The following is a 14,180-nucleotide window of genomic DNA, read 5'->3' as shown; positions in this document are numbered from 1 at the left end:
TTTACCACTGATAAGCCACGTCATTTTGTAGACGGTTCCTTGTTCACCACAAGCAGCTGCGTCCTCTGTTTGTGTTGTCAGATTATCAATATAATGCCATTTGTTCTCTCTCACAAGGCATTTGACCTGCTAGTGTGCCTTGCTATACTGTTCGTGGTATTCATTCTTCAGTTTCTGGGATTTTGTGTCTAAAACTTTTTTCTTCAGGACTCATCTGGTTTCTATGGCATTCCATGTGCTAGGTGTAATCCCCTCCTTCCTTCTCTTCTGCCTGTAGCCTAGACAGGCTTCACTGCTCTGTTTATAAATTGCTGTTACTATGTCCCACTTCTTATTGATCTCCTCATCTGCATTCCCCTCCTCTTCATCAAGGTCTGCAAGTGCTTGAAACCTTTTCTTTGACTGCAGAAGGGAAGGCTTTCTGTATTTCAAGGGACTTTAGCTTGTCAATATCATAATGTCTATGTTCCTTGTTTGGTGGACCCACACTTCTCAGTTTTTGTTTGATGGAGGCTGTCACAAAGTGGTGGTCCCTGCCAACATTTGCACCTCTTCTCACTTTCACATCTGTCAGTGAGTTTCGCCATTTGCCATTGATCAAGATAGGGTCAATCTGGTTCTTATCTCTGCCATTTGGAGAACATCATGTCAGGTTGTGAATTTCACAATGTTCAGTTAAGGTTCCACCTATGACTAGGTCATTCATATTGCAGAAGTCAACAAGACTTTCTCAGTTTTCATTCATTGTGCCACACTGATGTCTTCCCATTGCTCTGTTGTTTGCGTTGTCCTTACCGACCTAGGCATTCAGGTCTCTCATGACAATAGTTAGGTCATCACGTGGTACTCTCTCTAACTCCGCCTGTAGTGTAAGGTAGAATTTGTCCTTTACTTCTTCATCACTGTCATTTGTTGGAGCATAGCACTGAATCAGGGTGATATTATGATGTTTCCCTTTCAGTTTGGGTCTCATAAGTCTGCTGCTGCTGAATTTCCATTCAAGCAGGGAATGCTCCACTCCCTTCTTCAAAAGGATGGCAACACCCTCATGGTGTTGTTCATCACCCCGTCCAGAAAACAGCAAAGTTTCTCTTGAGGCTGCTGTTCATCTTCCTGATCCCATCCATCTGCTCTTGCTGACACCCAGGATGTGTAAGCCGTAGCATCTCATCTCTGCTCTGACCTGAGCTAAATTCCCTGTTTCATACGTTATCTATACGTTCCAAAAAACAAGTTTGTTTTTTGTCATGGTGTTGAGCACTTCAGTTTTCATGCCAGTGTCTTCCTTTTGGCTTTCACTACTGGCAGTCATACAGGCCATTGACTCGTGAAGACCGTCACACACAGTAATGGTTGATTTCTCCATCACGGTTTCTGTAACATATTTTGTTTTTTACAGGACAGGTTGTTAGCCCTGTACCTAACCCCTAACCTGGAGGACCTGGGTATCTGTTTATCTAGCCCCTCCTCCACAGACCAATCCGGCATGGTTGAACCTCCCAGGAGCAATAAGTTGTGTCCCTCCTCCCACCCCTCCCGGACACAGACTCTGGGGATCTCTAGAGCACGCACGCTGTCCTGCCATGACAAAACATGGACACCAGAGGATAGGAGCTGTGGAGTTATTTGCCATTTATCATCCAGTAAATTACTACCAGCCAAAGTTAATTCAGGAGTTCACGGCTCTAAGTCCTATACTCAGGCACCTAAAGTTCATATCCTCTCTGTAGTCCTGTGTTTAAACTACATTTATATTCAAGTAGGTCTGTTGAGAATATCTTCCTTAAAAAATTCTATGAAACTTGCACTGGATTGTAAGGCTCTGAAACCATATGTTATATGTGCTCTTTTGCTGGCATAATTTTGTTATGTCAGCAAAAGATTAATACTAACTAGACTGTCCTATTATACTTTAAAAAGCTTTCAACTCAAGTTTTGTTTTAATTTCTTTCCACATAAAATCTACAGCTCCCTCTGAATATTAAATTTGAACTAAATTTAAAGAGAATGCAAAATGAACACAATAAGGAAGGCCATCACTAATTCTTAGAAGGTGCAAGACTTGCTTCCTTATCTGTTTGAACAGACAAATTTAACAGTGAAATTGTTCATTCTGTGCTTAGACTTTCTTTTGCTTCTATTTCCCTGTAAAATGAGCTGTTTATATTGCTGCTCTGGTACTAGGAAGATGTAAAGAGGGTTGTTGCTATGGCTTAGCCATTGTGTCGATACCACTCTGCTCATTTATTAAGGAAATAACACAGACAGGTTAAACAAACTAATTCTGTTAGCTCCACTGTTTGCTGTTTACCTGAACCAATCTGCTGAACCTACAGTCCTTTCTGTGTAACTAGCCCTGATGATTATTTCTCTCATTCATTATTATCAGGTCCACTAGGAAAAAAGAACAGGAGTGTGGCATGCCTATTATAGAAAAACATAAGAATATCTGTAACTGCTGTGGGAAACTGTTATGTGTATAGAGACTGGCACTAGCTGCCAAACCACAATAGCCCAGTAAACCCTGCAGCCCCTGGGTTTTGCTGCACATTTTTCCCCTGTAAACAATACCCAGAATCAAAGAAGTTTGACACTTTATTATTTCTCTGTCCTCATTATAATTTAGAGTCCCTCTCAATTTAATCATCTGAAAATTTTATTAACATACTGAATGCATTTTTCCAGATCACAGGTAGCAATCTTTATTGTAATTCATTAGACACTACTTCCTCACTGCTTCCTATATTTTGCCTATTATTACTAATTTTTACAGCTAATATTATACCGAGTATGGTTCATACCGTGTGTTGGGGAGTGACTGGGGTTAAACCGTAGAAACAGGAGAGTTTAGAATTACATTTTTTTTCCAAGTTTTAGATGAGTGAATTATCAGTGAAATTAAAATTAAGTCAAATCATTTCCTTTAGTGTATAAATCATTAAAAAAATGCAATGGCATATTGTGTTTTATAGAAGTCTGCTCCCAAATAAATCTGAAGTCAGGAGTAATCAATATTTATAACCCATTTGTAATTTTCAGTAAACAGACAGCCCCACATCAGACAGTGCAGAAAAAAAAATTGAGTTGCCCTGAAGTGTGTGTCATAGATATAACTTGGCAGATATTAAGAGGAATTGGATCTTAATAAAGAAGGCCAGCCTACCATTTTTTACAGATTATCTGTAGGGCAGATCATTGGTGCCAGCTCTGTTATCTCAGTTTCCATAATGGGATAAAGAATATGGTTTTCCTTAATGAAGTCCTTATTTATGTAGATCAGCAGAGGGTTTTGCAGAAATGGGATTAATTATATTCCTTAAGTGGATGGGTTTGGCTTTTAAAAGGTTCTGGCAGCATCAGGCATATGAGTATCCTGCATTATATTTTTTTAAATGCCCTTTCAGTTACCATCATTGTTTGTTTTTGTGTTTCTTTCTATAGATTCTGGGATTTTTCCAAGCCTAACCCCTTGCTGGAGACTGTGGAGCATCATACAGAGTTTACGTGTGGACTAGATTTAAGCCTTCACAACCATGGTCAGGTAACAGATTAGATGATTTTATGTTTCACTTGTCTATTACAGCCAATACAATTCAATAGCTGAATTGAAGACTCCGTCATGAGCAGCAGCCATCAGTTTGTAGAATGCCTCAGGCAGAGGATCTGGCTGAATGCAGGTTTAAAAAAAAACACATGTAGTTCCATTATTATTTGAGAAACGATTACTTGTCTGTAAATGGGGGCCTGGGAAGAGGTTGCAAAAGCAGACAGAGTTGAAATCCATATTGATTGCAGGTGGAAGCAAAAATTACTTTGATTTGGGAACGAGAGTACTAGAGAAGGTGCCAAATTCAGATCTAGGGTTCAGACCTGGTTAGAGATGGGCCAGTCATTAAATATGGATCCAGTACTAGAACTGAACTTCTCCAAAGTTCAAGAATGCTCGAATGTTGCCTTTTGCTTTAAGCCCACCTCTAGAGGGGACCAAATACATGATTTTAATTATAGAAATACCAAACATTAATGTCCTGGGGGATGAGAATTGCTAAATCAAGGCTAATAATTTGAGTATTGATTGTCCTGGGATTACTTGAGAGTCTACATGTGTGTAATAGTTTAGCAGTAGTTTAGAGTAAAGCCAAGCAAACTCACCCTTTGGCAGTGGATAATATATACATACAGATGATATTACATTTAACTGCTCCTGAGTTTGTGCAACAGAAAAAGGGAAGTGATGGCTTATAGGTGACTCATATGCTTTGTATGTATTTGGTTTTAATCTATCGTGTGACATCCAGCTATCTTAGCAGTGAGTGATGTAAAAATGCTGAAATAAAGAAATATGTATAATGAAGTCAAAATATGACTGAGAAGTAATTGAAAAAATCTTTTAAATGCACATGTAGAGAATCTCAGCGGCTTCCAGTTTGAATATCTGTTGCCTCTCTCTAGCTTCCACTTTGAGCTTTTTCTTAATAATCTAAAGTTTTGAAATGTGTATCTAAGAGCGGTACTATTAGTACAGTTGTAGTTGTTTAAGCCAAGAGGGTGGGTGAGCTGTAGTGCAAATTGTATGAATCAGTTTGCTTTGTCAGAAACATTAAGGATACAGGGTTTATTTAACCAGACATGATTGGATTTTTTTACCCTCAGGTTGTATTTAGATATCTCTCAGTACTGAAATAATTGAAACCTGATTCTGTTTACTGTACAGCTTAGGCAGGTACAGCATGTTGCCTACCGTGCACAAATCAAATCAAAATGGTATTATGATATATAATAAGCATTATTTCTCCCAATATCCAAAATATGCTAGACCAACAGTGGGCTGTTATTACCCTGTACAGATGTCTAAGTCATCTAACGTCAAATAACTTTTTTAGATCATAGTAGGGGAAGGCTCATGGGTAATTGAGAGAAATGTGCAAAATGAACAAACAGAATTCCCCTTGAGGCTCAGACTACACTAGGTTTTTACTTTTTGTTTACAAACTGTTTTTAAACATCCCTCCAACTGAAACAGCTTCTGACATGATGTGAGCAGCTAGTGTTAGGGCAGGTCTACGCTTAAGAAACTGCGCCGCTGCAGCATTTTCCGGCAGCATAGTTAATCCACCTCTGCGAGTGACGGTAGCTATACTGATGGGAGAAACCCTTCCATGGAAAATGATGTAGTTATACCTAGGTGTGTTTGTAGCATAGACCTGGCCTCAGTGAGGCCAAATGGTTTCAAATGTTTAAAAACCCATGAAAAGATTGGCTAGGGACTTTTATCATAGGGCCTCTTTCCCACATAATACTGTCCTTCCCTAGTTTTTCCTGCTCATAGTCCCAGAGCTCTACTGAGGCTCACCTGGGTAAATATTAGACACCACTTAAAGGAAAGTGTCCTTTAGACTTGAATTCAGACTACACCGTGGAATTACTTACGGCTGTTCTATAGCTCAACAAAAACATAGTTGCAAATTGAGTGACTGTGTCATTTGTCTGTACAGAGTTCCATGGGTCTGGCTTTAGAGGAGACCTTCTGGCATATTCTCTTCTAGAGTGGGACTTCATTGTTGAATACCCATGCACGGGGTGAATTTCTCCTATAATGAATAGTAGTACTATACAGAGTAGAAATATGGCATATCCTATAACCATATCATGTTCCATCTCATATGGTCCCTCTCTTCTTCTTTGGTTGGTTTTTGTATTGTGATAGCTCTTAGGAGCTCTTGTGATGAACCACCATCTCATTATGCAAGGTGCTATACAAAAACAGAACAAAAAGAAAGTGGTGAGCCCATCTGAACTAGCTAAGGGATGTGCCAAATGTCATTTTGTTGGGGTAGATTGTGCCAAGGCAGTTGAACAGTTGAGCTTGGGGCAGGTTACATCAACTAACGGGAGGATCATGGTTCGTAAGCCTTTCAAAGAAGTAGCTGTTGCCACCAGGGAAGTAATCTTAAAACTTGTTAGGGGGCAGCTTGATTAAAAATCAACAAAATTCTGTGTTTTGCAATTTGAGCGGGATGCTGCACTCATGAATTAGTGTTTAATCAGCTCTTATTTGTGTGACACAGAAAATAGCCATGAACAGCAAAATTTAAAAGTACAGCTACATTGAACATCCAATTCATCTTGTCATGACACTGAAATTATTTCAACAGGAGTATGAGGAAGTAGGAGGAATATTACTTTGCATATCATAAATTGCATGAAATTGTGGACTTTTGTTGTTCTAAAGATGCCTAATGCTCAAGGCAAACATGAGAAAAATGAAAGCCCTGGATTTGTTTGAAAGCCTTTCTTCATTTCTATGCCTACTTATCAGGCCCGCTCCCCACACCACAGAGAGCACCCAATGCTGTGTGTAAATAAATGCTTTCTATTGAGCAGTTTCTTTCTTTGGCAGCTGTCTGAGAACAGGGCGAGGATTTTAAAAGGGTTGGGGGGAATCCCTTCAGCTTCTCTTTACTGAATCTGTGAATTATAAGCTGCAATTCATTTCCAAAATTGCAGTCCTGTGTGATTTTTAAAAGAACAATGGTGATGACCATTTTCAAGCACTGATTACAGGAAGAATGTATTAAACATAAGTGACAGCAACATATCAAATCAGAACAGGACGTTTACAATGTACAGTGCTGAAAAGTACAACCTGCAGATTAAAAATGAATATGAAGAGGAATACAAACACAATACTACAGTTTGATTTGTCATCTAAATGCAGGATCAGGCCTGGAATTTAAAATAGCTTGCATGCAACAGGGCACACAGTGTACATGCTTGATTTGCATACTTGTTTATTATGGCTGCATGAATAATTATTGTAATTCTGTATACAAAAGGATAGATGTCATGTAGCCACTTGTACTGACAATTATGCATTTGTGCAATTCTAAGAGATGTGGGAGCCAGATTCTCTTGTTTACTCCAGACCTTTTGTGCTGCTGCTGCTGCATTTCCACAGTTGTGGATTTCCCTGACAGGTCAGGTGACATAGATCTGGTTCTTCTTCCACCCACTCAGTACCTGACACCGGGAGTGTATCAAGATTGAGAGATACATGGTCGGAGTGCTGCTGTGCTCCAGCTAGAATGTGGCTGCTTAAAAGCTATAGCTAGCCTATGTAGATTATGCCCAGAGGTCTGGCGAAGAATCTGGGCTTGGGTCTGAAAACCTTTCCGCTGAATGGAGATATTGTTGATCACGTGACACAGAGTAGCAGTTTTTCCTGGTGTTCATTTTCTTTCCTTCATCCCTCAGGCTGTTGAGCACTATACTACACACCAGCTGGCTGCATAGTTGCCGCCCTCCTCTCCAGAAAAGGGATTGCATTTCAGTGGGATTGTTTGCTTATAATTTGTGAAGTGCTCTGGGGTCCTGCATAAAGGGCCCTATACAAATAATATTTTGCATTGTTCTGTAAACATTTTCTAATGTGTGGGACTTGAGGTGCAATATTTAATTTAAAAAAAAAATCAGAACAAATTAGAACATTCGTGGAAGTGACATTGTCAAGTTAAAACAAGCAGGCCCAAGTCATGAAGGGGAAAAGACACGAGACCACAGGGTGCAAAGGGTGTAAGGTCAGAGGAATGGGCATATGAAATGGGAAGCAAGTAGATATGAGAACTGGAGATACAGCATAGTATTTTTTTAAGCATTTATGAAAATGTTACCCATATTCACGTGGTGAATTGTGGTTGCTTCTAGGAGTTTGAATTTCATATGAAAAGAGAGTCAATGAAGGGGTCAGAGAGGAACTGGCATGGTCAGAGTGGCACAGAGAAGTTCTGATCTATTTTTTAAAAAGTCTTCGAAGAAAAAGAGAACCCTCCCTACCCCCTGTGCAAATACTCCCTTTGTCATCTCTGTCAGACAGTGGAAGGCTCAGCCACCACCAAGTTTCTCCCCTTTGCCCATGAGTGAACGGATGGAAAAGCCTCTGCCAAATATAGCTCTCTATAATACACAATCCAGGGTATCTTTGGCTCTGTGTATGTTGTTTTATGTGTCTTACTCTAATCTCTCTTCTCCAAAGAGGGATTGGTTTTTGAGGCAGGCTACAAAATTACTCCCTTTTCACTGCCCTATATGTAAAGTGGGCTCCATTATAGCTAGGGAGTGCGTATCCAGCCTGAGCTTTGTAATAGTTTCTGTAGAAGGTGGGGTCCATGTAGCTTGTTAGGATTGGCACTCTGTTTTTGTTTTTAAACTCCTGCAACTTTCTGTGGATGCACATGCCGCTTGATGATCAACTCCTCACGATGAAAGGAGACCTGCTTATTTTGTTCTGTCTTTTACTGGCAACGATATCTGAATGATGCATATTCGGAGGCACAACGCGGTTTAATTTATGTGATGGTGATACAGTTCTTTGCTCTCTTAGATGGCACTGACCCTCTGCAATAAGAGCATATTAGTTTCCCTCCAACATTGCCCCATATCTATATAGTTGTAAGGATTTCAAGGTCCCTGTAAATTCCACCATAAATACAGTTTTATTGATAACTTCACTGAGGAACAACCCCAAAATGTAGTTCAATACCCCGCACTGGCAATGAATAAAGGCCATTGGAGGCTGTAAGTCTTAACTTTTTTGTTCACTGTGTCATGGATGACATAGAGTAGAGGTTTCCCCTGGTGTCCATTTCCTTGCCTCCGGCCTCCAGACTGTTGTGTAGCTACACGTTGTCTGAATGGGTTACTCCCTCCACTCCAAAGGGTATTTCAGTGGGGTTGTTTGCAAGTGGCCTCCCTATCAGCTGCTCAGAATGGTTGCTAACAGCCACATTCAAGTGTTTCAGTACTTGTGGAGTGGATGAATAATGGCTCTTTTGCAGAAAGAAGATCATTTTTTTAGGACCAAATATGAATGCAAACGGCGTCTTCAGTGGAGATGCTGTATTATGTGTTCTGTTTGTATTTACACGAATCCCACTCTGGTCAGAGGCATTAACTAACTGTTGTAAAGCTGGAATTGTATTTTGTGGACTTTTTACTGGAAGATGCATAAACTTCCTTTGCTCCTTTTTTTGGGTTTTTTTTTGGGGTATTTTTGGTCTTGTTTGTTCTTTGTACACATAAGTTGTGGAATTTAGATGTTCCACATGGCCGTTGAAGCTGTCATGCCTCTAGAACAAGGGTGGGCAAACTTTGTGGCCTGAGGGCCACAGCTGGGTATGAAAATTTTATGGCGGGCCATGAATGCTCATAAAATTGGGGATTGGGGTGCGAGTGAGGGGGTGAGGGCCACAGCTGGCAGGGTGGGCTCTGGCGTGCAGGAGGGTGGGACTGAGGAGTTCAGAGGGCGGGAGGGGTATCAGGGCTGGAGCAGGGGGTTGGGGCGCTGAAGGAGGTTGAGGGGGAAGGCTCTGGACGGTGCTTACCTTAAGCAGCTCCTGGAAGCAGTGGTATGTCCCCCGTCCGGCTCCTATGCGGAGGCACGGACAGGCAGCTCTGTGCACTGCCCCATCTGCAGGCGCTGCCCCTGCAGCTCTCATCGGCTTTGGTTCCCGGCCAATGGGAGCTGCGGGGATGGCGCTTGGTGTGGGGACAGCTTGCAGAGCCCCCTGGCTGCCACTACGCATAGGAGCTGGAGGTGGAATATGCTGCTGCTGCTTCCGGATACTGTGCAGAGCGGGACAAGTCCTAGACCCTGCTCCCAGGCAGGAACCCGAGGGCCGAATTAAAATGTCTGAAGGGCCAGATGTGGCCCCAGTTTGCCCACCTCTGGCCTAGAAACATTTCACTGACTATATCTTTCCTCTCTCTTATGGCCGTTCTCAGCCACTTCTTTAAACCTCTCAAGGCATTCCAGGTAAAGTTTTACAGTTTGAAATGCCTTGAGAGAAAAGATCCCATTTTTTGTTTTAATTTGTGCATGGATTTCTTGACTGGCTTTATTAGTCACTATGAATGTTATTGGTGAATCCCTTTGCAGGCCTTTGCAAAAATCCCTTTTGATTGGGTAAAATTTATCCTTGTGCATAAGGAACCAGTGCAAGACAAGACCTTATGTGCAACTTCCCCCCTCCCCCACACATACACCAGGCTTCTGAAATCAGACTTAAGTGGTACATAGGCCTTGAGCTGGCCCTCTGAAAGGGTAAATTTTACCCTTTGTCATTTCCTATTTTTAAAAATTCTTGGTATTTTTAAACTGTCCCAGTATAGGTAGTAGCAGCAAAGAATCCTGTGGCACCTTATAGACTAACAGACGTTTTGGAGCATGAGCTTTCGTGGGTGAATACCCATTCGTCGGATCCGACGAAGTGGGTATTCACCCACGAAAGCTCATGCTCCAAAACGTCTGTTAATCTATAAGGTACCACAGGATTCTTTGCTGCTTTTACAGATCCAGACTAACACGGCTACCCCTCTGATACTTGAGTATAGGTAATGTTTCCCCTGTGAAGTGGAAGGGTTAATATCAGCACTTTAGACTTGAGTTTTGTGAAAACTATAGTTGCTACAGCCGTAATAAAGTTCTGTGAAAGCTGTAATTTCACTATATTGGAAGGAATTATCATATCACCAGTCAAATATTTCCATCTCTTTGATTTTAAAGTGTTATAAAAAGTGACTGCATGGATCACCTTCTTATTCAACGGATTTTTCACCTTGTATGTGTGTTCAGAGTCACCTGATTTAGTGATTTAAAAGCTCTGACTGCTTTTTCCTTTGGTTAATCATACTGAGCCAACACAGCAGAGAGTAAGCTGGCTTCTGATTCTTTAGCAAAACTGTTTGCTTAGTGCCAGTGAGTTATACCTATGCACCTCAATGGATGACAAACAGGGTTTCATGAAGACAGTATTTGGCCTGTACAACTGTTAATTACTGGTGATTATTTAAAAAAAAAATGAAACCTTACTTGACTCTTAGATTCAAAGGTGGAGATTGCAGGGCTGGTGGTTAGGAAGCATGTTGTTTTGCTTGTAAACTGAATATATTTGATATGGAGTCACTGAGAAACAATAAACACGGACTCCCCACAATGCCACTTTGAGAGTGTCATATGTCAACATAGAATGGAAAATTAGAGTTTGGATTAAATCTTTCCACAACACTGCATTGATTTTATCAGTAAGTAAAGGATGGACCTGGTGTTCTTTAAAATAGCGCTTAAAAGATTCCTTTCTTTAAGCTATCTAACTTTGCGAGAGTGCATCCATTGCTGCAAATAGTTTTGAAAGTCCTCTGTACTTCACTGCCAGACATCTTTCAGACCTGCAACTCAGGCAAATTTAGACAGCATATCCTTCACCAGTAAGATGTAATAACTGTTGTGCTTAGAGGATTGTATCAAGTCTACAAAATCAGCTCCCTGTTACATATTCCATATCAGGTCAACAAAACAACTACCTTCTGTCTTTTGAAATAGATCCTAGCCTGTTTGTATAACATTCCAGAGACCTGATCAGTTCCTGTTTTCAGCTCAATGCTTTGTTACACTTTTTAATGGTCTGAAAAACAGGAGCAATACCCCCTCCATATCTCTTCCCTTCTTGGGAGAGTAATACATTTCTTTAGCAATGTCTGGGACATTGCTATTACTGGTCAGTATATATCATTTGAATCCAGATCTATGTAAGAACTTCTGGCCAGTTTTTTATTCTGTATTCATCACAATAGAAACAATATGTAGTTTGAAAAATACCAGACACAAACTAGAATGCTTGCAAATGTTTTTGTTTTTATTTTACAAAATTACAATATGCACCTCTCAATTTATGCATGAGGGGAGAGCTCAGTTACAGTTCATCTCTGATGCCTCTTGACCAAACGTAGGGTCAGAGTAATGCTTGGGGCTTTCTAATCAAAGATGGAACCCCTTGTTATTTTAAACCAACAGATCCATACCTCAAACCCAGCGTGTTAAGAGCATGGGGGAGAGGGTTAGTGTCACATAGCAAGGAACTCCCTGGTACGTAGCAGCGAGTTTCAGCTTGCCTTACCAGTCCAGTGTACTCCAACTCACTGTTGTCATAACCTGCATCTCAAATGAGTCATGTAAAGTATCGTATGCGAACCGGTGACACACAGGTGATTAATATCATTGTGAAATGTATGTTTTAATGCTAATGTGAGGAATTATAGGTACTCACTAATATTGTGCTTTAAAGTCTGTGACCAAAGAAAGGGAGAAAAACCAGTTTTCTCTCAAACAGGAGGGAAGACCGCTATCTACCTGTCTCCAGTGCAAATTAAGTTTGGTGGAATCAAAACAATGGAAGTCATACAAATCAGCAAGGGGATAGGAAGTCAAGGGAATGAAAAGAACAGCATGAGGTCTTCCTATGTCCGGGGAGAAAACAGCAAGTTTAGGAAGATATAAAAAGAGAGAAGAAGCTATCTGCATCCATCATTGGACAGACACTAAGGGCCAAAGCTCTAGCAAACTGAGAAAGATGGGCCCTTCATTTAAGGGGGTTGATGTCTCTCAGAAGTGAATATAAGTAAAAACTCAGCTTAGACAAAGATCTTTTACCTAGGAAGACCAGGGAAACCAGTATTTTGTACTTCTATGGAAGGGCCTAACTGGGAGAATGTTAGCCATAGCTGAGAAAAAAAATTGGTAAGAAATCTACCTTGGTCCAAGGCTGTGGCTTGCTGAGTTATGTCTTAGCCATTACGAAGGATATTTTACTTTTATTTGCTTGTAACCTTTTGCCTTTATCCCTTGTTCTTAAACTCACTTAAACCCTCTTTTTGTTAATATCTTGTTTTACTTTTAATCTAAACCTGCTTAGCACTATTGAAGTGACTGCTAGCTCCGGTTAAATTAATAAGCTGTGCTTTTGTCTTTTTAAAGGAGCAATGAACCTTATTACTTCTCTGAGTGTTCCAGGAGAGGGCTGGACGTTTCAGGGCAGACAGTTGGGGGAAAATTTGGGACTTAAGAGTATGTTGGGAGTCACCCTATGTAATGATGTGGTTCTGGTGGGACCCAATTGAGAGTGCCAATTCAGAACAAATTGCTTAAAGCAGGCAGTTACAGCCCAAGGCTGGGGTTTTTCCACCTCTAAGGCAAACCAAACCAGCCAGACAGAGAGGACTTTGATTTTACCCCACTGGCTAACCACAAGTCACACAAGCAATTCCCTTAGACACTCCAGTTTCCCAGTATCACCACCAGTGCCACTCGTTATGGGGACTAATGGTTATGAAAACCAATGCTCCGTTAAAAGAAAAAAGGTTCTCTTGATCCCAAAGGACCCATCCCCAGACCAAATCAGATCTTACCCACAAATCATGCTGTTGCCAGTCCTTCAGAATCTAAAATCTAAAGGTTTATTCATAAAAGGAAAAAGATATAGATGAGAGCTAGAATTGATTAAATCGAATGAATTACATACAGTAATGGCCAAGTTCTTGGTTCAGGCTTGTAGCAATGATAGAATAAACTGCAGATTCAAATCAAGTCTGTGGAGTACATCCAAAGCTGGGATGGGTCATTCAGTTCTTGGTTCAAAGCTTCAGTGTACCAAAGTCCCTCCAGAGGTATGAAGCAGTATTGAAGACAAGATGGAGGAGCTGCAGCAGCCATTTATAATCTCTTGTCATGTGGCCTCTCTTTCTTTGTTCCAAAAACAAGCAATTTGGGCACAGGGCAAGAAAAAACCTTAGAGTTCTGTCCATAGGCATATCCCTCTGCATACCTTGCTGAATCGCAAGGTGTATCTGCCTTCTTTCAGTGGGTCAGTTGATGGTCCTTAATGGGCCATCAAGAAAGCTAGGCAGTGCTGATGCCAAATTGTCTGGGGTGTCACCCAGAAGCATAGCATAAGTTTGAAATACAGACAGTATAGAGCTAATATTCATAACTTTAAATACAAAAATGATACACACACCCAGATAGCATAATCATAACCAGCACATCACAGTCTTGTCTTAGACACCTTACCTGACCCCCTTTATACAAGTTCTGGTGCCACTGCAGGACCTTGGTTGCAACAATGATCCATATGGTCCCAGTTCATGTCAGTAATGTCACACCCTGCAAATAGTATCCAAGGCTGGTAGAGACCAGGGTGGGGCTGTTGTGTTGTAGGCAGGCTGCTAGGGTCCAAGTGTTGAACCAGGACTGCACTGCACACAGATTCAGGAAACTGCATTCCTGTCTGCTGGCGTCCAGGCTCTGAGCCATGGCACCAGAGCATTTAAGGCACCCAAGGTTACAGGGC

The 14,180-nt window shown here is 41.1% G+C and overlaps 1 protein-coding gene across 2 annotated transcripts in view; it reads left to right on the top strand.

The window, feature by feature from the left end:
- Window positions 1-14,180, top strand: part of PEX7 (peroxisomal biogenesis factor 7) — a 78,015-nt gene that overhangs the window by 53,165 nt on the left and 10,670 nt on the right. For both annotated transcript variants that reach the window (XM_050949839.1, XM_050949838.1), the window contains one exon: window positions 3,442-3,541. In XM_050949839.1, the coding sequence (XP_050805796.1) occupies window positions 3,442-3,541 (100 nt within the window). The remainder of the gene's footprint in view (window positions 1-3,441; window positions 3,542-14,180) is intronic.

The sequence above is a fragment of the Gopherus flavomarginatus genome, chromosome 4, assembly GCF_025201925.1.
Source record: "Gopherus flavomarginatus isolate rGopFla2 chromosome 4, rGopFla2.mat.asm, whole genome shotgun sequence".
NCBI classification, from domain to species: domain Eukaryota; kingdom Metazoa; phylum Chordata; order Testudines; family Testudinidae; genus Gopherus; species Gopherus flavomarginatus.
The sequence above is the reverse complement of the archived record's forward strand: the minus strand, read 5'-3'. Positions and strand labels throughout refer to the sequence as shown.